The 26,212-nt window shown below is 39.4% G+C and overlaps 1 protein-coding gene across 3 annotated transcripts in view; it reads left to right on the top strand.

Moving 5' to 3' along the window:
- Window positions 1-2,427: 2,427 nt before the first annotated feature.
- The window catches only part of LOC107800599 (phytyl ester synthase 1, chloroplastic), a 50,916-nt gene continuing 27,131 nt past the window's right edge, over window positions 2,428-26,212 (top strand). Inside the window, exons 1-9 of one of the 3 annotated variants that reach the window (XM_075219872.1) lie at window positions 2,496-3,476; window positions 3,686-3,749; window positions 4,651-4,706; window positions 5,570-5,728; window positions 5,837-5,941; window positions 6,525-6,631; window positions 8,654-8,775; window positions 10,053-10,161; window positions 25,172-26,126. In XM_075219872.1, the coding sequence (XP_075075973.1) occupies window positions 3,065-3,476; window positions 3,686-3,749; window positions 4,651-4,706; window positions 5,570-5,728; window positions 5,837-5,941; window positions 6,525-6,631; window positions 8,654-8,775; window positions 10,053-10,161; window positions 25,172-26,125 (2,088 nt within the window). In that variant the 5' untranslated portion in view covers window positions 2,496-3,064 and the 3' untranslated portion in view covers window position 26,126. Of the gene's footprint in view, window positions 3,477-3,685; window positions 3,750-4,650; window positions 4,707-5,569; window positions 5,729-5,836; window positions 5,942-6,524; window positions 6,632-8,653; window positions 8,776-10,052; window positions 10,162-25,171; window positions 26,127-26,212 lie in introns of those variants that run through there. The other 2 variants (XM_075219871.1, XM_075219870.1) reach the window with 2 other exon arrangements.

The raw sequence follows: 26,212 nt of genomic DNA, 5'->3' as shown, positions 1-26,212 counted from the left end.
CGTTTGTGGAAGATCTTGCTCCTTTTGAGGATGAAGATCCGAAAACAGGGGTTGATGGGGACGACCCTTGGGGTGCTTGTTGTCCTAAAGAGCTTGCTTTGCTCCTTGTAACTGGTCCAAAGCTTCCAAAGGTAACATCGAGGATGCTTTCCACATCAGCATAGAACCTGGAGTTAGCAGCCTTGGTGGAAGTTGAACCGGAGTTGATTTTCTTTGAAGCCATTTCAATGTTCTTGAACTTTGGTGATTGAGAGGTAGAGATTGTCCCACTGGGCGTGCCAAAATTTGTAGACAATAAATTTGGTTTGAGAAAAAAAAATCAAGACCGAAAAATATCGCAACAATCGTAGTATTTTATTTCGAATATTTGAGTATTACAATCTCTATGAATCCTCTGATTCTTCTTTTCAAAAGTAAATAAATTCAAGGGCCTTTTAGCTTGATCTTGAATCTATATTTGTTTCCACGAACGATGATCTTGAGCTTGATTGCTTGAACTTGACCTTGATTCGTGCTTCGTTCTTGAACTTGAACTTGATTTGTTCTTCATTCTTGAGTTTGAACTTGATTTCTTGAACTTGAACTTGAAGCTTGAAACTTGTGGAGGAATTTGCAGTGTTTGATCCACGAGCTCTTTCTTGCTTCTTTTTATAACTTCTGGTCCCCTTTCTGAGTTATGAAGACCCCTATTTATAGTTGTGTAAATGAGGAGTTGTGATAAGAACAAACTCTTTCCGACCAATCAAATTGAAGTGTGACATGGTCGCATTTGATTGGCCAGAACATGTCACTTGCACACGTGGCACGATTTCATTGGCCTTTTAGTGTGACTGGGCATGCCTTGTCATTTTGACACATGACACGATCCTATTGGCTCTTTCGTTTGACTTGGCGTGTCACGTCATTTGACACGTGGCACCAAACTGGGCCTTTAGAAAGATGACATCTTGGGCTTGATGAAGTGGGTTCATCACCCTAGCCCAATTAAATAGGCTAGCCCAATGGATTAAGACTTATTTATTTAACCCATATGTATTGGACTTATATAATTAATTCAATTATATTAGCCTATACTATTTATTTGGACCAATATATCTTGAATTTAAAATATAGTCCAAATTATTTAATAAATTTAATTCTAATACAATTTATATGCCTACAAGTATATACTTCCTATGTTTCAATTTAGATTACACACTTTACTTATTAGTCTGCTCCAAAACGAATGACACATTTCTACAACCGGAAATAATTTAACTTTAAACTCTTCATTTTACCCATTTTATCTGTTTTCCCTATCAAGAAAAGAGAAAATATTTTCCAAAACTCTTTTTTAACCTTTCCCACCCTATTCCCCATCCCCACAAACCCACCCCCACACCCCACCTACCACCCTACCTACCCACCCCAACCCCCCGTCCCACCCCTATTCTAAATAAAAATATTATTAATTGTACTTTCTTTTCATGTTATAGATAGATTTTTTTTCATTTCAACAAATGAATATTTTTTTTCATGATATAAAAAAAGTATTTGTTTCATAAAAAAAAAAAAATACTTCCTTTTCATGATGTAGAAAAAATATTTTCTTTCATTTCAATAAATTGAGTGTTTTCTTGTCATGATTTAGAAAAACTATTTTCATTTATTTCAATAAAATGATTACTTTATTTTCATGTTGTAGAAAGAGCACTTTCTTTTTCAACCAAAAAAAGAGTATTTTCTTTATAGTTATGGATCATAAATTTCAACGTTGAGCCGAGGGTCTATCGGAAACAGCCTCTATACCCCCTCGGGTTAGATGTAAGGTCTGCATACACACTACTCTCCCCAGACCCTACTTATGGGATTTTACTGGGTCGTTGTTGTTGTTGATCATAAATTTCATGTTATTTTGCATAAAAAAGTAAACCAGCACATTAGTTTCTTTGAGTTTGTGTGAATTTTGAATCATTAAATTGTCGAAGAAAATATAGGTTGGATATTTGTGGGGGGAGAGGGAGGGGGGGGGAGCAAAGAAATATGGGGACTTGGGGGAAGGGGCGAGGAGAGTAATATAAAAAAATATTTTCTAATCTCTAACCAAACGCTAAAAAATATTTTTTTTTTAAATTTTTTCCACTAACCAACTAAACAGGAAAAAATAAGTGATAAAATCGCTCATTTTCCATGACAATATTTTCTAGGAAAATATTTACTATGAAAAATATTTTCTTTCGTACCAAACACACCCTATAAGTTTTAAAAATCTTTCCTAATCTTTTTTTTTTCCAGTGCCTTCTAGTACATAACTTACCGTGACAAACATGTTTGGCACAAAACCCCATCCAAGGTGCTGTGGTGCTACGTGTGCTAAATTGGTTTTCCTCATAGGGCTACCAATAGTTTTACGTGTATTATCAACAAACAAATATCCCACAATGATTTGTTTCAGTCGTTCAAGTAAACCCACGTCTCTTTAGCCGTTTTGGCAAACCCCGCTTCCCACATGCTCCCGTAATGTATGACTGTGTGTGTATATCAATTTAAGTGGACTCTTGTCTGTTTTGTTCTATTTGAGCACTAAAGAAGCTTAAAGCCACAAACTCTTTTTTGTTTTTGTTGTCAATCTCTGTTTCACACGCTGTTGTACCTCATAATGTGCCTTTATTTTTTCTTGCTTGTTTATTGGGAAAACTAGTCATCATTTATAGAAGAGTTTAGGACACCTAAATCAATGTATAAGCATAACCCAAAGCATTTAGAAGAATTTTTATGGTGAAAAATGTTGGTAACACCTTAACTTGTTGTAACAATAATTCTGGCGATAAGTTTAGAAATTCCTAAAACTTGAAGCCATTAGTCCAAGAGAGGAGTAGCAAAACGAATTAGAGGTTTTGAAGCTTAATTGCAAAAAGATAGACTACATTTCAACTGTACTTTTGTCTTAAAACAGAAATTTACTTGCTTTAGTCTGCTTCATAAACATACCGAGAGAGAGAGAGAGAGAGAAAGAAGCAACTTATATATTTTGTAGGATAGTGAGTGCTTTTTCTGAAGTCGGAAGCTATTGGTTAGAGAAACCATGTCTTCAATTGTGCAGAATTTGTGGGCTTCCCCTTGTTTGGCTTGGAATTCAGATTATAAGATTAAGCCATCTCGAGCTTACACGAGGTGTTTAGCCAGCAGCAGCAGCAGGGACTCCACATTACAGTCTTCTGATTCTGTTACAGTTAATGATTCTGTTAGAGTTAACGGTGTGTCGTCTGTTGAAAACAAACCTTTGATTGATGTGGGAAATGGTCATTTGAGGAAGGAAATTGTTCAAGACAAGTTGGAACCACTTTGGGATGATGGATATGGAACACAAACTGTGAAGGATTACCTTGAGTTAGCGGAAGAGATTATTAAGCCTGATGGAGGTCCGCCGCGGTGGTTTACACCAATTTCAGCTGGCCCTCCTCTCAGAAACTCACCTCTTCTTCTTTTCTTGCCTGGTAGTAATTTCTTATATTTGACTTGTAATGCCTAAAAACAGTTACTAGGTAGTCTTATTTAGTTTATTGGTAGAGATGATTAGAAAGGTAATGCTCAAATTTGAGCTGGAATTTCCTAGTTCAATTTGCTGAACCATGCATATGTATCTGTGCATTGTACTTCTGCGGAGTCTTTATATATGCTTTTTCAATATCTAACCCTAGGGTAGTTCAATGTGTAGGAATGGATGGTACTGGATTGGGTCTTGTTTTGCATGAAAAGGCACTTGGAAAGTAAGTTAACCTTGTTTCTATTACATTTCATTGTAGTGGTATCTAGTTCTAGATTCATGCTTTCACTGATTATGCTAAGGCAGTAAATGAGCACAACTATAAGAATACTGTTACTTTAGTTGGCAACTTAAATCACGGGGAAATAGTTAGGAGAATAAGATCAATGCCAATTAACAGAGCGTAGCTCAGCGCAGCTCATCTAGTGCACTTAATTTTCTGCATCCTCAGTGGTAATTTGTACAGTAGATGTTCTCTTCTTGTGCCTAAGAAGATATAGTAAGACCTTTGTTTCAGTTTGGTAGTCTCTGTCATGCACTGCAGTTGCCTTATTCATATTTTTAAAGCTACAGGTTCATTCGCATGTCATGATTTTGTGGCTATGTCTTCATGCCAATTTTTCGGTTTTGAGTCAGAAACAGCAAGCTGTGAATTTAAATTACATAACCTTGAATCTTGATAGATAAGTGCTGTGATTTTGCTCTAGTGCTTTGGTTCAGTGGTATGGACACAACGCATGATGTGTGAGTAGAAATGTGGCCTGATATTTAAATGCGAGCAGGATAGAGAGGCAGGTCCATGTTTCGTACCTTTGCCGACTGTGACTCGGACAACTAACTCAAAGGGCATTTCTAGGCTATTAAAAAACGTGATGTGTTTGTTGAGTGTGAAGAACTTTTGTTTGATGCCACTCTTCTGTGAAACGGATGTGGTTCATAATGGCATTTTAAACTTATTTTGCCTTCAGTTGTTGTGCTTAATCTAAACCTGCAATAATAGTCTCTAGCATTCCAGTAGGAAATTCTTCTATTGAGCAGCTTCTGTAATGCTGAATCCTTTGCATAATGGAACTGCCAACCCCTTTTCTATCGGAGTGCACATATTGATCTAAGGTTTCTTGCAGAGTCTTTCAAGTTTGGTGCTTGCATATTCCTGTATATGATCGAACACCATTTGAAGGTATACTTTTTTCTCCCTCTATTTTGGTCTACAGGTAATTTTGATATGTTATATTGAGAAGCGGTCTACTGTGAATTCATGTTGTTTATATGTGCACCATACATCAAACTCTTAGAGACATTGTTGTCCTGTCAAATAAAAAAGCAGTCACCTTAGATCTTAACGGAAATACCTCACTCCTGGAAGTTTAAATAGATCCATAGGTTGGCATTGGGGAGGTTGAATGGAAGGAAATAGGGTGACTCCTAAAAGCTGACAAATTGGATGCATATGGAAGGTAAGGCTTCAGCGTAGAAGGCCATAATAGAACATATTCTGGATTTTTCTCTTATTCATTTATATAACTTTTGCTGGGTGGATCCAAATAACTAAGCAATTTGGATCTAAGATCAGGAAACAAATTCCTAATAGATTTTTACCTTCATTCTTTTTTTCTTTTCAATCTTTTTGCTTCTTTTCTGGGGGCTCCTTTCGTGCTGGGGGTATGGGGTGGATGGCGTTGACGGGGATGAGTTGGGGTGCAGGTTGGAAGGTTCAGAAGGTTGTTTTCATCTGTTTAACCACCAGCCAAAGGCTTAAAGAGTTAAATAAGATGTAAAGGTCTGTCTTCCTTCTTTTGATCTGGGAGAGTGGGGGTGAGGACGAAAACCTCGAAGGTTAGAACAAGTTTTTTCTGTTTATCTTTGGGGTGGGTGGACTTGATGGCTCTCTTTGTTTGTGAATTTGGACTTCGACTATGACTTGCAATATTTCTTTTTTATATGTATACTTAACCTAAACATGATTCTGGCTTATGGTGCTTTTATCTGTCACAACTGGAAATCGATTAGAACACTTATTCTTTGAACTTCAAATTTTTTTAGAGCTGGTGAAATTTGTTGAGACAACTGTAAGGATGTTGCATGCCTCATCTCCAAACAAGCCAATTTATGTAGTTGGAGATTCATTCGGAGGATGTTTGGCTCTTGCTGTTGCTGCTCGAAACTGTAACATTGATCTTGTTCTGATATTAGCTAATCCAGGTCAGACATCTGACCTCAGAACAAAACTTTTCTCTTATTGTAATTCCGATGTGGAGATCCACCATGTCCTAGTATTCTATGGTTTAACTGTTTGTTATCATCTTTCAGCAACTTCATTTGGCAGGTCACAACTTCAACCTTTGCTCTCTCCACTGGAGTCTTTGCCTGACGAACTTCATGTTACAGTCCCATATCTTCTGAGCTTTATTATGGGTATAATTCCCGTGTGGCTGACAATATTGCTGTTTCCAGCTTCCATGTTTAAACTTCATTCATATATTATGTTATCTCCTATTATCAAAAAATAAATAAATTATTATGTTACCTCCAATTGCCAAGTATAATTACGGCACATAAATTGGGATGTTGCTTTATCTCTTACCTTGACAAGATTTCTTGTGCTATTCCTATGTATTTTAGTCCTCAAGTGTTAATTGATGATTGTCGTTTCCTCTTTGTTTGTTGGAAAGTTTTTCCGAGGTGACATTAGTAGTCACTCCCTAAGATATCTTTTGTTAGAAACATTGTACTGATTAAGAATCTTGATTACTCCAGCTGCAAGTAGTTGGGGAACTTTATCAGAACTTGTATAACTTGAAACTACCAAATAAATTCAAGGCTGAACTGATTATAGATTCTACTTTTTGTTAACTTTTTCCCAGTTTCTAATCGTGTTATCAAAAAGAAATAGATATGGAATAACCTTTCATTGTATCTTTTTCTCTACCAGCATATGCAAGTTGTAGCTTCAAGTTTTTTATATAGTCAGAAACATAATGTGCTTTTGCTTCATCAGGTGATCCAATGAAGATGGCTATGGTTAACATTGATTCCATGCTACCTCCTCAACAAGTTGTTGAACAACTCTTTGACAACCTCACTGCTTTGCTGCCCCGCCTTTCTGTATGTACTTATGCATTATTTTGCTTCATATTGCATTCTTCTTTCTCTTTTGCTACAAATAGACTTTTGCAATAACTATATGGTTTTAATATGATCCGGTTCACTTAGGGTGTGTTTGGTATGAAACAAAATGTTTTCCTTGTGAAATATTTTCTTGGAAAATAAGTGATTTTCTTATATTTTCTGGTGGTTGGTTAGGTAGCAGATTTTTTTTTGAAAACTATATAATTTAAGCAAACACCATGGGAAGCGAAATGCATAAGGGCGGGGAGGGTGGTAGGTCGGGGTCTAGGGGCCGGAGTGGCGATGGCAAGGATAGGGAGGATGGGGTTGGGTTGGGTTGGGGTGGGGGTGAGGGTGGGAATAGGGCATGGAAGGTTGAAAAAGAGTTTTGAAAAATGTTTTTACTCCTTTTGGTATGTAAATCGTTCACGAGGAAAATGTTGGGAAGGTTAAAAAAGAGTTATGAAAAATGTTTTCCCTTCTTTTGATATGAAAGCCATTTTCCTTCAATTGGAGGAAAATGAGTTCACGTGGAAAATATTTTTCAAAACATTTAAGCCAACCAAACATGGGAAAATTGAAAAATATTTTCCAGAAATTGTTTTCCTTCATACCAAACACACCCTTATAGTGCATATTATTTCTTCATTCTTCTTCTGGTGAAGTTAACCAAAATGATATTCACTGATTGTTTAGTTTTAAGATAAGAAATATATAAACATCGTATTCTCTAAACTCAACTGAGTTTTTCATGCTATCTTGGTTGTAATCCCAGTATAGGTTTGGCGATGAAAATGCAAACATTTCTGATCATCCATATTTTCCTTATAATCTCGTGTTTACTAATTGGCTGCAAAAGTGGTGCCAAGACAATGAATAGCACACCACAGGAAACTCACTTTGCAGCTGTTACCAGGAAAAAGTTGTTAATCGTCTGGTTGCATTTGTTGTCCCTTAATGTGCCACAGGATTTTTTGTTTGTAGTTTGGGAGTGAGGCTTAGTTGATTTGTTGAAGTGCTTGCTTTTTGTCTTCCATTCAGTACGTCTTTTAGGAGTTGGAAATTCTTTGTATTGATTTAATGTACTCGAATGTCCAGAAAACTTGTGAGGACAGATCAAATAATCTCTCCTCCTTCTCTTAGTATCAAGATTTTCTGTAATATATGGCCATTGTATCTTCGTGAAGAAATTGGGAAAAACTAACAACGGGGTCATCAACTCAATTTTGAGACCTCTTGTTTAAAGGCAAATTGGATGAAATGAAAGGAGAAGTAACTTGTGGGTTTTATAAAGGACTGGGGCCTCAAAGTCTATCAGAGACATCTGTGGATACTTGAGCCTAGCAAGAGGAAACAGCAGCAGAGAAAGGGACAGAGTTGAAGATACGGAGGTTCAAGTTGACACTAGTGGCATTTTCTCTTTAGAGGCTTCTTCTTTTAGACCTATGAGTAGCCGGCTTTACAAGTTAGCAATTAAATAGAAGACCAGACTACAATGAAATATTCCATAAAAGCTGCATTTTCTAATTTAGGTGACAGAAAAAGTGAACTCACAACTAAGTTCTTGTTGTGCACATTGAAAAATACAAGAGTAGGCCCTTTATAGCTTTTGTGTTACCTTGTATACGCATTTGTAAAATCCTTTAGAAAGTTGAAAAATTCCAAATGTCTGAAAAATATCCAGAAAACAAATTATTTTTGGGATGGGGGAGTAGAGTAATAATAAAAAAAGTGGTAAGTTTGCAGTTGTTTACAGGCTGTGGTTTATCAATTGCAATTGGTGGAAAAGGGTCTTGAATGTTTAGCAGGTGTTTTAACATGGTACTGGCAAATTATTTGTTATCAATTATTATAACAAAAAAAAAATGCTACTGGTCTTTCTGATGCTGGGCAGTAAAATATTTTAACTTTTCGCCTTCTTATTCTTGGACAGTCAAATGCTACTGGTCTTTTTGTTCTTTTGGTAATTAGATATGGAGTCATATTCACAGTATTGTATTCCACCTCGCCCTTCTTCAGGGTTTGACTGATATCATACCAAAGGAGACTCTTCTCTGGAAACTGAAGCTTCTTAGATCTGCTTCAGCTTATGCAAATTCCCGTCTCCATGCTATTACTGCTGAAGTACTTGTGCTCTCAAGGTTTCTTCTCTGTCTTATATTAATTCATATTCTCTATTGGTCTGAGTGGATTTCGTTATGCGATACGTACGTTAAAACTTTGGATCACTTCTGAAGATTCGTATACCAAGCCCAAACATGCTTGTGGTCTGTAGAAGCAGTATATCCTACAAGTGTTTTCTAAAATTAAACATATGTTTCTTCTCTTCTACAAGTGTCTTCTTTTTTGGGACTTGATTAGGTGTTAACTAACTTAAGTGGTCTACTTTCTGAATGCTTTTATCCCCTTAGCGAGTAGTTCTGACAAATTTTTATCAAATTGAAATGCAAACAATTTCTAAGGGCCATCGGACTGGGTAAAACCTGAATTAACCGTGGTGCACTTGCGGAAAACTCCTTGCCGAGGGCCTGTGCACCCCCGGGATTAGTCGGGGCTCTTAGAGACTCGGACATCCGGTGCAAATCAAAAAAAAAATAAAAATCAGTAAAATAAATGGTACAAGATGGTGAGAAAAGAATTTTTTAACTAACTGTGAAGAAAACCATATCTTTTTGTAGGTTTTCTACTTTATGGTATACTTCTTGTACTCTACATGCTATGTTGCCCAAACATTAATAATAATTATTACTTTGTCAAGAAGATATATTAAATTGGAGGAAAAGTAAGTGGACATCCTATTAATTTCTGCTTTCTTTGTCCCGTGACAAAGTGCTGAAAAGATGGTTCATTTTATTGTTCTTGCTTCAACTGACCGTTCAATATGTACTGCAAGATTCACCATGTCACAAAATATATATGAAGCCAAACTCAGTTTTTAGTTTATTTATTTTAATTCACTTCAAATTGATGGTGAAGAACTTAAATAGAGTTTATTAGTTATGAATTGCTTTAAGAAGTTGCATCGATCAGGTTTAACTTTTATCTGGTCTTATTACTCCATCCAGAACTATCAGTGAAATATATATTTCATTTAGGCGCTTAATTGTGAACTTACTTTATTTCATGTGTTACAATAGCTACAAAGCACCAAATTAGGTTCCTCGGTTTCCACGTTTCATAGTTGATGCTATGTTATACTCTCTTCTTCTTCTTTTTTTTTTTGGATAAATTGCTATGAGGTGTACTATTTACTTGCATATTTTTATCTTATCAGGGAGAGACAGCTTATAATGCTAAAAAGATTTTTTCAAGATTTTTTTGGGGTCAGTTATGCCTCCTGTGCATGCATGTAGTTGAATTTATGTTTCTTTATCAGATTTCTTGATAAAATGTGATGATATGCAATTTCACTGTTTAGTGGCAAAGACAACATGCTTCCAAGTGGAAATGAAGCTCAAAGGCTTGCAAAATCATTAAGAAACTGCCAAATACGACACTTCAAGGACAATGGGCATACTATTTTACTGGTAAGTTAGAAAGTTGTCCCGTTATTGGAATACAATCATGCTTTTCCATTGTTTCAAAGTTAACTGTCTGCTTGTTTACAGTAGTTGCCGTTACCTTCATGTTTCTATAAACTTTAATTGGAAAATTGTTTGAAGCCTAAAAACTTTCTACTCATATTGAAGTTGAATTTTCTGTCAGAAATTTGATGTTCTCACTTTTTTCTGATCTCTTTTGTTGCCCAAGAATTAGATATTTAAATTAAAACTTGCTTCTTGATTTAAGTGCATGTGCAAAAAATTCAAAAATTATTGGCTTTGTGAAGATATGACCCTTGGGCCTAACTCAACTCAAAAAGCTAGCTCATGTGTAGTGGATTTCCCAAGATCATATAAGAGACCACAAGTCCACCACCCATTCCCTCAACTAGTGTGGGACTTATCACTCCCCCATACGCTCAAGGCTCAACTGCAACGTGAATTAGGCCAACATTGACAAAATCAACATCAGGGATCGATGGGTCAGGTGCTGATACCATGTAAATAAATGAATCTTAGACCTAACACAACCCAAAAGCTAGCTCAGAGGGGAGGATTGCGTAAGACCATATAAAGAAACCACAACCCCTTCCCTCAACAATGTGGCACTTAACCCAACTTTATAAAGAATGGTTCCTCCTTCAAACAAATAATGGCACTTGCCACTTGCAATCTTTTGTTGGGAAGGAAGAACCACTATGTCTAGATTTATTAGACTTACTTTGCGGTTAAGTTGTTAAACTAAAATATGATAAGAGTTGAGCATGTTAAAGAATTTAGTTAGTGCATCGGGAATACACCTATATGGGTTTAGGCTGTACCACTTCTAAACCCATATGACAGTGGTATGAGCTTATCCTACTCCACAGAAGGAAGAATACTAGAAAGCAGACAGTGGAGTCTCTTATCTCCTTGACTTGTAATTTGAGTTGATGCTCTTCTCATACCCTTTTTAAGAAACGTCACCTGCTAAAAATCAAGTTCCGAGAAAAACATAAGAGTTAGAGAGAAATCACCCCATCTGTCTAACATTTCAGTTGAGTTTTTTGAATCTTTCCGGAGTCCTTGTTCGGTAAGTTAAGCCTAGTTTACGCAGACGTGAAAGATAGATCAAATTGGGATTTGAACTTTTGGAGTTATGGAAAGAAAAATCTACTTTGCTGCCTGGAACAACTAACAGTCATTGGAATGCAAAAGATGAGACAGCTTACTGGTATGATTGGGTCGAAACTCGAAAGAAAGAGGAATTTCATCAGTCAAACACTGATAAAATCATTCAATGCTTCTCTAGCTGGTCTGCCAAGTCTTACAGCTAGATTTCTAGACATAGGCTACTTGTTCAGAAGATGGGAGGAACAGGGACCAGATTTCGGCGTATTTTGTCTTACAAAACTCTGATAGTTCTGGAGATACCCATATCGTTGCCTTACATGCATGGAGCTAGGAAAATCATTGATAATAACCCCTGAAATCATCCAAGATATTGGGTGGACTAATCTGGTTGTCGAACTGAAGCACCCTACAAAGTGGTATGATTGTGTTAGACAGATGCGTATGAGGTGGTTCTGACTTCACAGAACCTGCAACCGAGAGGTCTGTCCTGTGCCATAAGTGCTACATTTGTGAAAGAGAGACAGAGATTGCAAATCATCTCTTCCTACACTGCTCTCTGTGGTGTCACAATAACGGCATATGCTCTTCAACATCTTTGTGGTGAAATGAGTTGTTCCAAGGACATTCAAGGAACCCTATTTTGTTGGACAGACAACAAAGGGTAAGAGGAAGATATCGAGAACCATTCTAGCTTGCATGTGGTGGGTAGTTTGGAATGAAAGGAATGACAGATATTTCAAAAGCATAAAGCAAAAATCCACAGGCTGAAGTTTGCACACTGCAAGGACTTGGCGGGGGTGTGCATTAACTGATGCAACTCCGAAGAGAACAGTTGTTAGGTGGAGGTGGTATGTTCAACAATGGTTTGATTCTTCTTGTTTCTTACAACGGGGTTGCCCAGTAAGCTTAGAAGTTTTGGCCAGAGTTGTTCACACGCACGCTCGAAACGCAAACCAAGGTGGAGATTGAAGGTGTTGGTTTATGTTTAGTCAACAATGGCATGCCAATTGGAAGAGTTGGTGGAAAGAGTTGGTGTGGATGCTAGGAGGAAGCTTCCTCCTTTGATGTCACCCATGACATCAAGAGGAGGTAGTTTGATGTCACCAATGACATCAAGAGGAGGTCTTTACCTCTATAAATAGATGCACTCCTTCATTTGTAGAAACCATCCCAAAAATAATACAACACATTGTAGTGAGTAGAGAGTTAAGAGAGAAATTCTCTTAAGTGTAATTGGGAACTCTCCCATTCCTTTGTTAATATTAAAAAGGCAACTGTTCTCTGGTGGACGTAGGATTATTTTGATCCGAACCACGTTAAATCTTGTGTTCTTTCTTTTACGTTTCCGCTAACAATTGGTATCAGAGCAACAAAATTCTTTAACGATCCAAGGAGGAAGAACAAGCAAAGATGAGTTCGATGAAGTTTGAAATTGATAGATTCAGTGGACTCAACAACTTCAATATCTGGAAGATCCAGATGATGGCGTTACTGCGGAGGGAAGGTTCAATCCATGCTATTGACGGAAAGTATCCTAAGGATATATCAACTCCCGACAAGGAGAAGATTGAAGGGGATGCATTGAGTGCAATCCAACTATCCCTTGCACCTAACGTGCTTTGTGAAGTGAGTACGGGTACCGAAGAGACGGCCAAACAGTTATGGGAAAAGCTAGAAGGGCTATACCAAGACCAATCAGTGACAACAAGGATGTTGTTACAACGGCGTCTTCACACATTTAAGATGGGGTCAGGTACTTCGTTACAAGATCATTTAGATGCGTTCAATAAACTTGTCATGGACTTACAGATTGCAGGAATTAAAAAGGAGGAGGAGACGCTTGCATGTGCTTTGCTATTTTCATTGACTTCAGGATATCGTGATATTGAGGATTCAATGATGTATAGCAAGGAGCCTATCAAGCTTGAGCAAGTGCGACATGCACTTAACTCTAGTGATGTGCGGAGGCACATTGAAGGAGATAGAGATGACCAGGCAAGTGGGCTCTTTGTGAGAGGCCGGACTAGCCAACAGGGAAAGAGCAAATCAAAGCACAGATCAAAGTCTCGTGTGAACAAGAAGAATACAGAGTGTTGGGGTTGTGGCAAGAAGGGGCACTTTGAACGAGACTGCCCAATGTCAAAGTCCAAGGAAAAGGCGAGTGCATCCACAGTTGAACAGGTACATGATTTTGATAATGATTATGTACTAACAACATCGTGTAATAATAATAGTAGTTATGGAAACAAATGGGTGTTAGACTCTGCTTGCACTCTGCATATGACGTTCCGAAAAGACTGGTTTAGCAGCTATGAGAAAAGTGGAGGAACCGTAGTAATGGGCAATAATGCAACTTGTGCAATAGTTGGCATTGGCTCAGTTCGGGTTCGCTGCCATGATGGAGTCGTGAGGACTATTACACAAGTCCGTCATGTTCCTGATCTGAAGAAGAATTTGATCTCCCTGAGTACTCTGGATGAACAAGGCTACAGGTACCTGAGCGAAGCAGGAACTACAAAGGTGACTAAAGGTTCTTTGGTCATGCTGAAAGGCAAGCTGGAGAACGGCCTTTACACATTGGCCGGAAGCACCATTGTTGGCTTTGCAAATGCATCTACAGTGCAGTTATCTAATGATGACAAGGCAAGACTATGGCACATGAGACTGGGTCATATGAGCGCACGTGGACTGGAGATGTTGAGCAATCGTAACCTTTTGGAAGGTGAGAAGATCAGCACACTTGACTTCTGTGAGCACTGCGTTCTAGGGAAGCAAAAGAAGGTCAGCTTCAGCACTGGCAAACACAAGACAAGAGGAGTGCTAGACTACATCCATTCAGATTTATGGGGTCCCTCTAAACTTCCATCGAAGGGCAAAAAGAGATATCTTCTCACTTTTATTGATGATTTCTCACGAAAGGTTTGGGTGCATTTTTTGAAGGCAAAAAGTGATGCTTTTGAAGCATTTAAAGAGTGGAAGATTTTGGTTGAAAATCAAATGGAGCGGAAAATCAAGTATCTTCGCACAGACAATGGCTTGGAGTTTTGCAATGAAGAGTTTAATGAATTCTGCAAGGTTCATGGGATCTCAAGACATAGGACTGTCAGGCATACCCCACAGCAGAATGGAGTTGCCGAGAGAATGAACAGAACTCTTCTTGAAAAAGCTCGTTGTATGCTCCTACAAGCCAAAATGTCCAAAGTATTTTGGGCTGAAGCAGTTCACACTGCTGCTCATATTGTCAATCGATCTCCAGCATCGACAATTGACTTTAAGACTCCGAATGAGGTATGGTCAGGTGAACCCTCTAACTATTCATACTTACGAGTATTTGGGTGTCCAGCTTATTATCACGTTAATGAAGGAAAGCTTGAACCAAGGGCTAAGAAGGCCATATTCGTAGGGTATGTGGATGGAGTAAAAGGGTACAAACTTTGGTGTTTGTCTTTACTCAAATTTATAGTTAGTAGAGATGTCACCTTTGATGAATCCTCTATACTTGATCCCCGTAAAGTTTCCGTAGAGTTTTCAGGAAACAAGAACGACGAGCAGGTGGAGCTTCCGGTAGAGCTTGCCAAGGAAAAGGATCAAGAGACTCAGGTTAAAGATGAGTCAGAAGATGTAGACCTTGAAGAACTTGCTGTCAATGAACCATACACAATTGCAAAGGGGAGGGAGAAGAGGCAAACACGAAAACACGAGAACCGGAACGCCTTATAGATCAAGCAAACTTGATTGCATATGCGTTCGTAGCTGCACAAGAAGAGATTAAGGATCTGGAGCCCTCCTCGTATATTGAATCAACTTCTTGCAAGGATGCTGTACAATGACGGTTAGCCATGACTGAAGAGATGAAGTCTCTTCACAAGAATCAGACATGGGTCTTAGTGAAAAGACAAAAGGGGAAGAGGACAGTTGGATGCAAGTGGGTCTACCGAAAGAAAGAGGGAATTCCTGAAGTGGAAGATGCTAGGTTCAAGGCGAGATTGGTTGCAAAAGGATTCAGTCAGAAGGAGGGAATTGACTACAATGAGATTTTCTCTCCAGTCGTGAAGCATAGCTCAATTCGCGTGCTACTAGCATTGGTTGCCCAATTTGACTTGGAGCTTCAACAACTTGATGTCAAAACTGCTTTCTTACACGGTGATCTAGAAGAGACAATCTATATGGATCAGCCTGAAGGTTTCCTAGCTGAGGGAAAAGAAGATCACGTATGCCAACTAAAGAAGTCTTTGTATGGTTTGAAGCAATCCCCTAGACAGTGGTACAAGAGGTTTGATGCATTCATGACTACACATGAATTCTCAAGGAGTGCATTTGATAGCTGTGTGTATCACAAGAAGATGTCTGGTAACTCAATGATTTATTTACTGTTGTATGTTGATGATATGCTTATTGCTGCTAACAATATTACAGAGATAAATGCTTTGAAGAAACTGTTGAGTAAGGAATTTGACATGAAGGATTTAGGAGCTGCAAAGAAAATCCTTGGTATGGAGATTTCAAGAGAAGACGGTGTTGTACATCTTTCTCAGAAGAGATATATTGAAAGGGTTCTCAAGAGATTCAATATGCATACGTGCAAGCCTGTAAGTACACCATTAGCTCCTCATTTTAAACTTTCAGAGTTACAAATGCCTCAGTCCGAGGATGAGGTGGAGCATATGTCAAAGATTCCTTATGCCAGTGCAGTTGGTAGCATTATGTATGCTATGGTATGCACACGTCCAGATATTGCTCAATCTGTAAGTGTGGTAAGTAGATACATGTCCAGCCCAGGAAAGAGGCATTGGGAAGCTGTCAAGTGGATATTGAGATATCTCAAAGGAGCTTCTGGTGTTGGTCTGACCTTTCGAAAAAGTGGTGGAGGTATTTCAATTCTCGGTTATGTAGATTTTGACTATGCAGGAGATTTTGACAGAAGAAAGTCTACAACTGGATACATCTTTACCCTCGTTGGCAGTGCCGTTAGTTGGAAGTCGACTCTGCAGTCGATTGCCGCTTTGTCTACGACAGAAGCAGAATACATGGCAGCAGCGGAGGCGGTGAAGGAAGCTATCTGGTTGAAAGGTTTAGTAGCGGAATTGAGTTTGGTTCAGCTGGAATCAACTCTTAGATGTGATAGTCAGAGTGCTATTCATCTAATGAAAAATCAGAGATTTCATGAGCGCACTAAACACATTGATGTCAGATTTCATTTTATTCGAGATGTTGTTGAAGAGGGAACTATCAAGGTCGTGAAGGTTATCACAGACGATAATGCTGCAGATATGTTGACCAAGATAGTCCCACTCGCTAAGTTTGCACACTGCAAGGACTTGGCGGGGGTGTGCATCAACTGATGCAACTCCGAAGAGAACAGTTGTTAGGTGGAGGTGGTATGTTCAACAATGGTTTGATTCTTCTTGTTTCTTACAACAGGGTTGCCCAGTAAGCTTAGAAGTTTTGGCCAGAGTTGTTCACACCCACGCTCGAAACGCAAACCAAGGTGGAGATTGAAGGTGTTGGTTTATGTTTAGTCAACAATGACATGCCAATTGGAAGAGTTGGTGGAAAGAGTTGGTGTGGATGCTAGGAGGAAGCTTCCTCCTTTGATGTCACCCATGACATCAAGAGGAGGTAGTTTGATGTCACCAATGACATCAAGAGGAGGTCTTTACCTCTATAAATAGATGCACTCCTTCATTTGTAGAAACCATCCCAAAAATAATACAACACATTGTAGTGAGTAGAGAGTTAAGAGAGAAATTCTCTTAAGTGTAATTGGGAACTCTCCCCTTCCTTTGTTAATATTAAAAAGGCAATTGTTCTCTGGTGGACGTAGGATTATTTTGATCCGAACCATGTTAAATCTTGTGTTCTTTCTTTTACGTTTCCGCTAACAGTAACAATGGAAATGAGATGATACTGCTCTCTTGAGTTTCAGTTAGAGAAGGAAGTGACATTCAACTAGCTCTGATTTGGGAAATGTGCCCCATCATTTCTGAACTTTCTGGCGAGGCGATTTCTTATTATGGGTTATAAAATTTTCTTTATCTCAGGTGACAAATCTTTTGAGCTTATTAATTTTGGGGGTGATCAAATAAGATGGCTCTCTCTCACCGCTAGAGGAAAACGTTTCACTAGCAAAATCAGTATCGGCGAACACAATCTCAGATGGGTCTGTGATGCTTTAAAACAAGTATCAAAGGGAGTTGGAGATCTTTATAGAAGATGGGTAAGAACACAACAACAATATCTTTAAAGGGTGTATCGGAATTACAATATATACGGCAAATTCATAAGAATTGAGGTTTGGCGAGGAGGCTCGAAATTGGCGGTGATCATTCCGGAAGCTACAACAAGGGGTGGGAAGATGTTGCTGAGAAGATATAGGGAAACCTAACTGTTTTGGCCTACCAGTTCCATTGTTACCTATTTTGCTGCGGCAAATATAGAGAGATGGCCAGAGGTTTCTAAGGAATCATGCATCAAGGCAGTAGAAGGCACACACCCACTTTCCAGAGGCCTAGTTTGGACCTTCAACGACCCATTCAACCGAAGTCTAAACCCAAAAACGATTAAAAAATGGTTTGCTACAAGACGAAGAGTAACTGCAAGTTTCAGAGTCACCCCATGGACCATAATCGACTCTTATTCGAGCTTCCTTCAAATAGGAAGCGGCGAGAATCATAGTTGGGGATTGGTTTTGGAATAGAAGCACTTATCTCTAACTTGGTGGTCGCCAGACATGGATGCATCATCACAATGGAGCAAGTCGGAAACTTCATGAATTAAAATGTTTGGAATCCCTCCGAATGCTTGGACATCAGATACCTTCAAATGTCTTGACGATATATGTGGTGGCTTCGTCAGAGTAGACGAGGAAACGAAGAATAGAACCCATTTCTTCTGGGCTCGACTATGCATCAGAAACTCCGAAAGGATCTTCCGATGAGTTTGAATCTTGAAGTTGATGGATGGAATTTCGAAATCCCGGTGTTGATAGGAATTCGGTCCTCTCCAATACCAACTGGACAATCCTCTGGGTTTGGTACAACAGGGAAGCTGGTGGTAACAGTGTCATCGAGTCAAGCACAGACTTGTGAGGTCGCTTCCACTAGTCAGTCAAAAACGGAATACGTGAGGGGGCATAACTAGGGTTGTTCAAAACCGAATTGTAACCGTTAACCGAACCGTAGAAGTAGCTTAATGGCTTATTGGTATCGGACTAATGGTTGGTGAATGGATTGAAATTTTATAATTAACAATTTATCGTTTGGGGGTGGATTACTTAATTTCCTTATCAGAAAAACCGTTAACCCGTTAAAGAATTATTATATCAATATTTTTACCCATTATAAAACAACTTCTTAGCAGCTTAAGCTTTAACATCATCATAACTTGTTTTTTGGGGTAGGACTACGCAGATCTAGATAGTTCTTGATACCTTTCTGCTCAAATAAATCATTTAACTTGGTAACTGGAGCAAAACTATATCCAGAATTTATGTTAATTGAACTTCTATTACTGGTTAAGGACCCCCAACTTGTATTTTGACTTGCTTATTGTAAAAGAATTAAAGAAGAAGAAACTACCATTAACATTGAGAGCTTCATTAGTGTACTAGAGTGTGATTGTGATTGGATCGTCTCTCTATTGCTTACTATCTTGCACTTATGTAATTTTTATTGTCTATTTGATTTAATCGATAAATGGCGCGATAATCGCTTAACCCGATACCAATCCGCCCGATATCTTATAGGGTGGCTAGCGGATTAGTACATTTGCAAGTCGACAACCGATAAGCCGAACCGGTAAGCATAAATATCCGCCCGATAAGCAGCCCTAGGCATAACTTTATTTCAAAAGCTCCGGAGCCCTTTAATTGCTCATGGGTCGACCCAATCCACAAATGTTATTGCTAAAGGAAAGACTTTTAAAGGGCCACTATATTTGGGCCTGAACAATAAATACTAGGGGCAAGTGCATATATAGCCATTCTTTGGGATGCTATTTAAAGATTAGCCCGTGCTTATTTTGTCCTGAAATTTTAAGCTAAATTTTTTAATTTTAGGATATTTTGTTCATGAAAATTAAAATTCAGGACACACTGGCTAATTCCTAAATAGCAACCCTTTAGAGTGACTATTTGTTGTCATTTCTACTGGATACTACACTAAAGGCCCAAAACAACAACAACAACAACCTAGTGGAATCCCACAAGTGGGGTTTGGGGAGGATAGTGTGTACGCAGGCCTTACCCAGGAGTAGGGAGGCTGTTTCCAATAGATCCTCGGCTAAAGAAGATGAAAAGAGACAGTGGCGCAGTAATATCAGAGTAAGCAAGAAAGAAAGAGAGATAACATCAGCAACATAATAAAGGGAAAGCAATAACAATAAGCAGTAACAATGGTCAGACACAATAGAGTAATATGGATACAACAAGAGCCGCTAGCACCCTAAGACACTACACTATCGGAAGAGTCTCCTACGACCTAACCTGCAGTCCTAAAGAAGTAATATGGACACAATTGAAGCCACTGGCAGCCTAAGACACACACACGCTAGCCTCCTACTTCCTAACCTACAACCTTAATGCTTGCCCTCACAACTTCCTATCAAGGGCCATGTCCTCAGAAATCTGAAGTGGCACCAGGTCCTGCCTAATCACCTCTCTGCCCTCTACCTTTTCTTACACCCGTCAAGGCCAACCGTTCACACCTCCTAACTGGGGCATCCGTGCTTCTCCTCCGCACGTGCCTGAACCATCTAAGCCTAGCTTTCCGCATCTTGTCTTCTATGGGAGCCACGCCCACCTTCCCCCGGATATCTTCATTCCTAATTTTATCCAACCTAGTGTGCCCGCATATCCATCTCAACATTTTCATTTCTGCAACTTTCATCTTTTGGATATGAGAATTCTTGACTGGCCAAACACTTAACACCATACATCATGGCCGGTCTAATCACCGCTCTATAGAATTTACCTTTAAGTTTCAGGGGCACCTTCCTGTCACACATGACACCAGACGCTAGCCTCCATTTCATCCACCCTACCCCTATACGGTGCGTAACATCCTCATCAATCTCCCCATCCTCCTGGATAACCAGCCCTAGGTACTTGAAGCTCTCTTTCTTGGGAAATGACTTGAGATTCAAGTCTCACGTCCATGTCTGCTTCTCCCGAAACGCCGCTGAACTTGCACTTCACGTATTCTGTCTTAGTCCTACTCGTGTTGTCAAAGGCTCATTTAAGGCGCGCTTAAGCCCTGAAGCTCAAAAAAGCTCAAGGAGGCCGCTTCGCCTCGCTTTAGTTACCTTTAATGTAAGGCAAGGCACTAAGGCGTGCACCTCATTGCCCATGCTTTCTCTCTTGAATCAAGTGGCACTAAAAAACAAGTATAATCAGAAATAAGTGTATTAGCTGCTAAGGGAAACATTATCAATGAATTTGTTACTTTGTTCTTGAAATACATATAAATTTTTATTTATTTCCTTCATTGCGCCTTTTTTAACTATAGCCCACACTTTAAGTGCGCTTTGCGCTTAAAGCCCAGATAGACCTAGAGCGCTTTTTAGAGCTTTTCGCTTTTGACAACTATGAGTCCTACTCACCTTGAAACCTTTAGACTCGAGGGTCTGTCTCCAAATCTCCAACCTCTCGTTAATACCGTCTTGCATCTCATCGATCGGAACAATATCATCGGCGAATAACATACACCATGGTACCTCCCCTTGTATATGGTGTGTCAGTGCGTCCATCGCCAGGGCATACACTAAAGGCCCAAAGAAGAAGAAAAATCAGAAAATTTGATAGAAGCCCAGCATAGTTTCTGAATGGAGGAGAATTGGGCACAAATTAGACCCATGTCTGCTAAGGGACTCTTCGATGCAAGCAGATATAAGTTTTGACCCTCTCTTGGTGGAAATTAATGCTTCAAATTATAGAGCCACTGACTCAATTGGAGAGACCCAATCCCAGTTGATGCCGATGATGAAGCTAACAGTCCTCATCCCTCAATGCAACCTCTTCAGATCATGGATGTTCCAAGGATTAGTGAATCAAAATCGACTTTTTCTCCTGCTCTCTCAATGAATTTTTTACCCTTACCATGGCATGATAGACAAGATTTACGCATGCAATTAGTAGGTACACCCACTATGGTCAAAAGTTCAAGATGGACAAAGATAACGATGGTTGAAAGCGTATAAAGCTTTCGGGGTGAATGTAGCAGGTTTTGAAAATGAAATCTGGTCATTATCCTAAGAATGGAAGAGAAGAGGAAATTTCAACTAAAACAACAAGCAAATGCAATGTCAGAATCCGAAAAAGGAAAGAACAAAGGGGAAATAGAACTCAGGAAATTGGTGTGGGACTCCAAGAGGGCAGTGGGAAGAAGGTAAGGGATAGGTCGCAAAAAGCTCATTCCAGATGAAAGTCACGATACTAAGTTGGAATGTACAGGGTCTTAATAATAAAAAGTACTTTGAAATCTCTTATTAATAAATGGGGGTTGGATATCATATACTTACAGGAGACTAAAATCGAGCAATGGGACAATTCTTTGATCAAGCAAATATGGGGGAATAGGTGGGCTGAGTGGATGGATTTGAAGGCTTGTAGAACCAAAGGGGGAAGACTAATCATGTGGGACAGAAGGGTTTGGCAGTGTATTGATTCTCAACCTGAAATATTCTCAATTTCCTGCAGCCTTGAAAGCTTAACAGAAGATTTTTAGTGGGTATTCACTGGGGTCTATGGCCCTCACTCCAACCCAGAGAATTGAATTATGGCATGAGCTAGCCGCAGTAAGGGGTTTATGGTCGGATCACTGGGTAATTGGTGGAGATTTCAATGTTAACAGGTTTGAAAATGAGAGACTCAACTGCACAAAGAGGTCAAGGGCAATGAGTTGATCTTCCACTCCAAGGAGCGCAATATGCCTGGTCAAGAGGGGAGGAATTTCTCCAAGCCTCAAGAATTGATAGGTTTTTGATTTCCTCATAGTGGAGTGATGAATTCAAGGAGATAAAACAAATAGCTATTCCTAGGGTATTTTCAGATCATAAACCAATTATTCTGGAAAGTGGAGATTGGGAAGCTACACCCTCATATTTCAAATTTGAGAACATGTGGTTACAAGTAGATGGCTTTATAGATATGGTCAAAGAGTGGTGGAATTCATAAAAAATTACTAGTTCTCCGGATTTCATCCTCAATTAGAAGCTAAGAAACCTAAAGAAAGATATCACGGGATGGAACAGGGAAGTCTTTGGTAAGGTGGAGATTAATAGGAATAAAACTCTTGAAGAACTGGAATTTCTAGAGCGGATAGCTTGTTACAGGGCCCTGACCTCAGATGAAAAATTGGAAACATTTAGCTTGAGGCGAGAACTCCAACAAATTGCTATAGCAGAAGAAATACCTGGTGACAAAAATCCAGATGCTTATGGTTGAAAGAGGGAGACAAAAACACAAAATATTTTCAAAGAATGGCCAACTCACATAGAAAACAACTGTATCGATAGACTCAAAGTGGGGGATGATATAATTGAAGACAAAGTGCAGATTAGGGATGAAATCTTGCGATACTACCTAGAATTGTACGAAGAAGCAGAACCATGGAGACCTTCAACGGTCTTTGAGGAGCTGTCCACACTAAATGCAGAGGAAAGTGAAGATGTGGAATCACCATTTGATGAAGTAGAAGTCCTTGCAGCCCTGAACCCTTGTGCCCCAGACAAAGCACCTGGTCCAGTTGGTTATACCATGTTTTTTTTTCAAAAAGCATGTCAAGTTAGACATTTTGAATGCCAAATGGTGAGATCTAGCAATGCATCTGTTAGAGATAGCTATGTAATTGTCCCACATTGGAATAAGAGTAGTACCCCCTTTGTATAGAGTAGCTATAAATAACACCTCTTGTATTGCATCACATACAATATCAATATATCATATTTTCTCCCGTGCCTTCTCACATGGTATCAGAGCTATCGTGAGAGATTTATCTCTGTGCATAAATTCCAGCGATTCCGGGAAGTAAAATCAGTCACCGGAACCCTTTTTTTCCGGCGACTTTCAAAGTTGTTTTGCGTCTGCTTTGTCTCGGTCAGTGTTGTGCACAAAATCCAACACTACCACAAGAGTAGTCACTGTCCGGCGACCAAATCCCAGTGAAAATCTCCGGCGGTACTGTAGCTGTCCAAAGAAAATTTTCCGGCGAAGTTCCAACGTTGCGTGGGCCACCTTCCGGCCATTTTTTGGCGACGACTCTTCAGGACAGATTGTTTCCCTTGCAATTCCGAGTCTACCCATCCAGGTTACACCAAATTCCGACCACTTTTTTATTTTTCCGGCGTGAATAGGGATTTCAAAAAGTTGACTTCCGGCCATTTTTTGAAAAAGTTCCTTCAGAACAGTTGGGTCTTCTGGTAATTCCGATCCTACCCCTACTGTTTTTATTTCATTCCGACCACTTTGAATATTTTCCGGCTGCAACAGTAACTTTCCAACTGCTACAGTAGTTTACTATTCTGGTTCAGTGTTCCTTACTCTATTTTCAGTGGATTACAGTTGATTATTTCTCTTATTTGGTAATAATTTACAAGATGTCTTTGGGAATTGATGTTTTTGGGTCTAAAAGCATGAGTTCTGGAAACTCTAATGTTATGATTACCTCGGAACCTTTAATGGGAGGTTCAAACTACTTAGCTTGGGCTTCATCTGTCGAGTTGTGGTGTAAAGGTTAAAGTGTGCAAGATCATCTGATTAAACAGTCTAGTGAAGGAGATGAAAAGGCGATAGCTCTTTGGGCAAAAAATTGATGCTCAATTATGTAGCATCTTGTGGCGTTCTATTGATTCTAAGTTGATGCCTTTGTTTCGGCCATTCCAGACATGTTATTTGGTTTGGGCAAAGGCTCGTACGTTATACACTAATGATATATCTCGCTTCTATGATGTGATATCACGGATGACAAACTTAAAGAAGCAAGAATTAGATATGTCTACTTACTTGGGTCAGGTACAGGCAGTCATGGAGGAATTTGAGACATTGATGCCAGTTTCTGCTAGTGTGTCAAAACAACAAGAGCAGCGACAGAAAATGTTTCTAGTTCTTACACTCGCTGGACTTCCTCATGATCTTGATTCAGTACGAGACCAGATTTTGGCGAGTCCGACTGTCCCTACAGTTGATGAATTATTCTCTCGATTACTTCGCCTTGCTGCAGCACCAAGTCACCCAGTGATTTCATCACATATACTTGATTCCTCTGTTCTTGCATCCCAGACAGTGGATGTTCGGGCATCTCAAGCTATGGAGAATAGACAAGGAGGCGGTCGTTTTGGGAGATCTAGACCCAAGTGTTCTTATTGTCACAAACTTGGACACACTCGCGAAATGTGTTATTCCTTAAATGGCCGTCCACCCAAAAATGCCTACGTTGCTCAGAGTGAGACTACAAGTAACCAGGGCTTTTCTGTATCTAAAGAAGAATATAATGAGCTCCTTCAGTATCGAGCAAGTAAGCAAACATCTCCACAAGTAGCCTCAGTTGCCCAGACTGACACTCCTATTGCTGGTAATTCTTTTGCTTGTGTTTCCTAGTCTAGTACTCTTGGACCATGGGTCATGGACTCAGGCGCTTCTGATCATATCTCTGGTAATAAATCACTTTTGTCGAATATTGTATATTCACAGTTTCTTCCTACTGTTACTTTAGCCAATGGATGTCAAACTAAGGCACAAGGAGTTGGACAAGCCAACCCATTGTCTTCTATCACCCTAGATTCCGTTCTTTATATTCCTGGTTGTCCTTTTAGTCTTGCATCTGTTAGTCGTTTGACTCGTGCCCTCAATTGTGGTATATATTTTATTGATGATTCTTTTATTATGCAGGACCGCAGTACGGGACGGACAATTGGTACAGGTCGTGAATCAGAAGGTCTTTACTACCTTAACTCGCTCAGTCCTTCCACAACATGTCTAGTTACAGATCCTCCAGATCTAATCCACAGACGTTTAGGACATCCGAGTTTATCCAAACTTCAAAAGATGGTGCCTAGTTTATCCAGTTTGTCTAGATTAGATTGTGAGTCGTGTCAGCTTGGGAAACATACCCGAGCTTCCTTTACGCGTAGTGTTGAGAGTCATGCAGAGTCTGTTTTCTCCTTGGTTCATTCTGATATATGGGGTCCTAGTAGAGTCAGTTCAACCTTGGGATTTCGTTATTTTGTTAGCTTTATTGATGATTACTCAAGATGTACTTGGCTTTTCTTAATGAAAGATCGTTCTGAGTTATTCTCTATATTCCAGAGTTTTTGTGCTGAAATCAAAAACCAATTTGGTGTCTCTATTCGCATTTTTCGCAGTGATAATGCCTTAGAATATGTATCTTCTCAGTTTCAGCAGTTTATGTCTTCTCATGGAATTATTCATCAGACATCTTGTCCTTATACCCCTCAGCAAAATGGGGTTGCAGAAAGAAAGAATAGGCACCTTATTGAGACTGCTTGCACACTTCTAATTGAGTCTCGTGTTCCGCTGCGTTTTTGGGGCGATGCAGTTCTCACAGCTTGTTATTTGATTAATAAGATGCCTTCATCTCCCATCAAGGGTCAGATTCCACATTCAATATTGTTTCCCCAGTCAGCCTTATACCCTCTTCCACCTCGGGTTTTTGGGAGCACATGTTTTGTTCATAACTTAGCCCCGGGGAAAGATAAGTTAGCTCCTCGTGCTCTCAAGTGTGTCTTCCTTGGTTATTCTCGTGTTCAGAAGGGATATCGTTGTTATTCACCTGATCTTCATAGGTACCTTATGTCAGCTGACGTCACATTTTTTCGAGTCTAAACCTTTCTTCACAACTGATGTCACTTCTGCTGACCACCATGACATATCTGAGGTCTTACCTATACCGACTTTTGAGGAGTTTAGTAA

The sequence above is a fragment of the Nicotiana tabacum genome, chromosome 8 (assembly GCF_000715075.1).
Source record: "Nicotiana tabacum cultivar K326 chromosome 8, ASM71507v2, whole genome shotgun sequence".
In the NCBI taxonomy this organism is placed as follows: domain Eukaryota; kingdom Viridiplantae; phylum Streptophyta; class Magnoliopsida; order Solanales; family Solanaceae; genus Nicotiana; species Nicotiana tabacum.
Note: the sequence above shows the minus strand (reverse complement) of the source record. Positions and strands in the feature narration are given on the sequence as shown.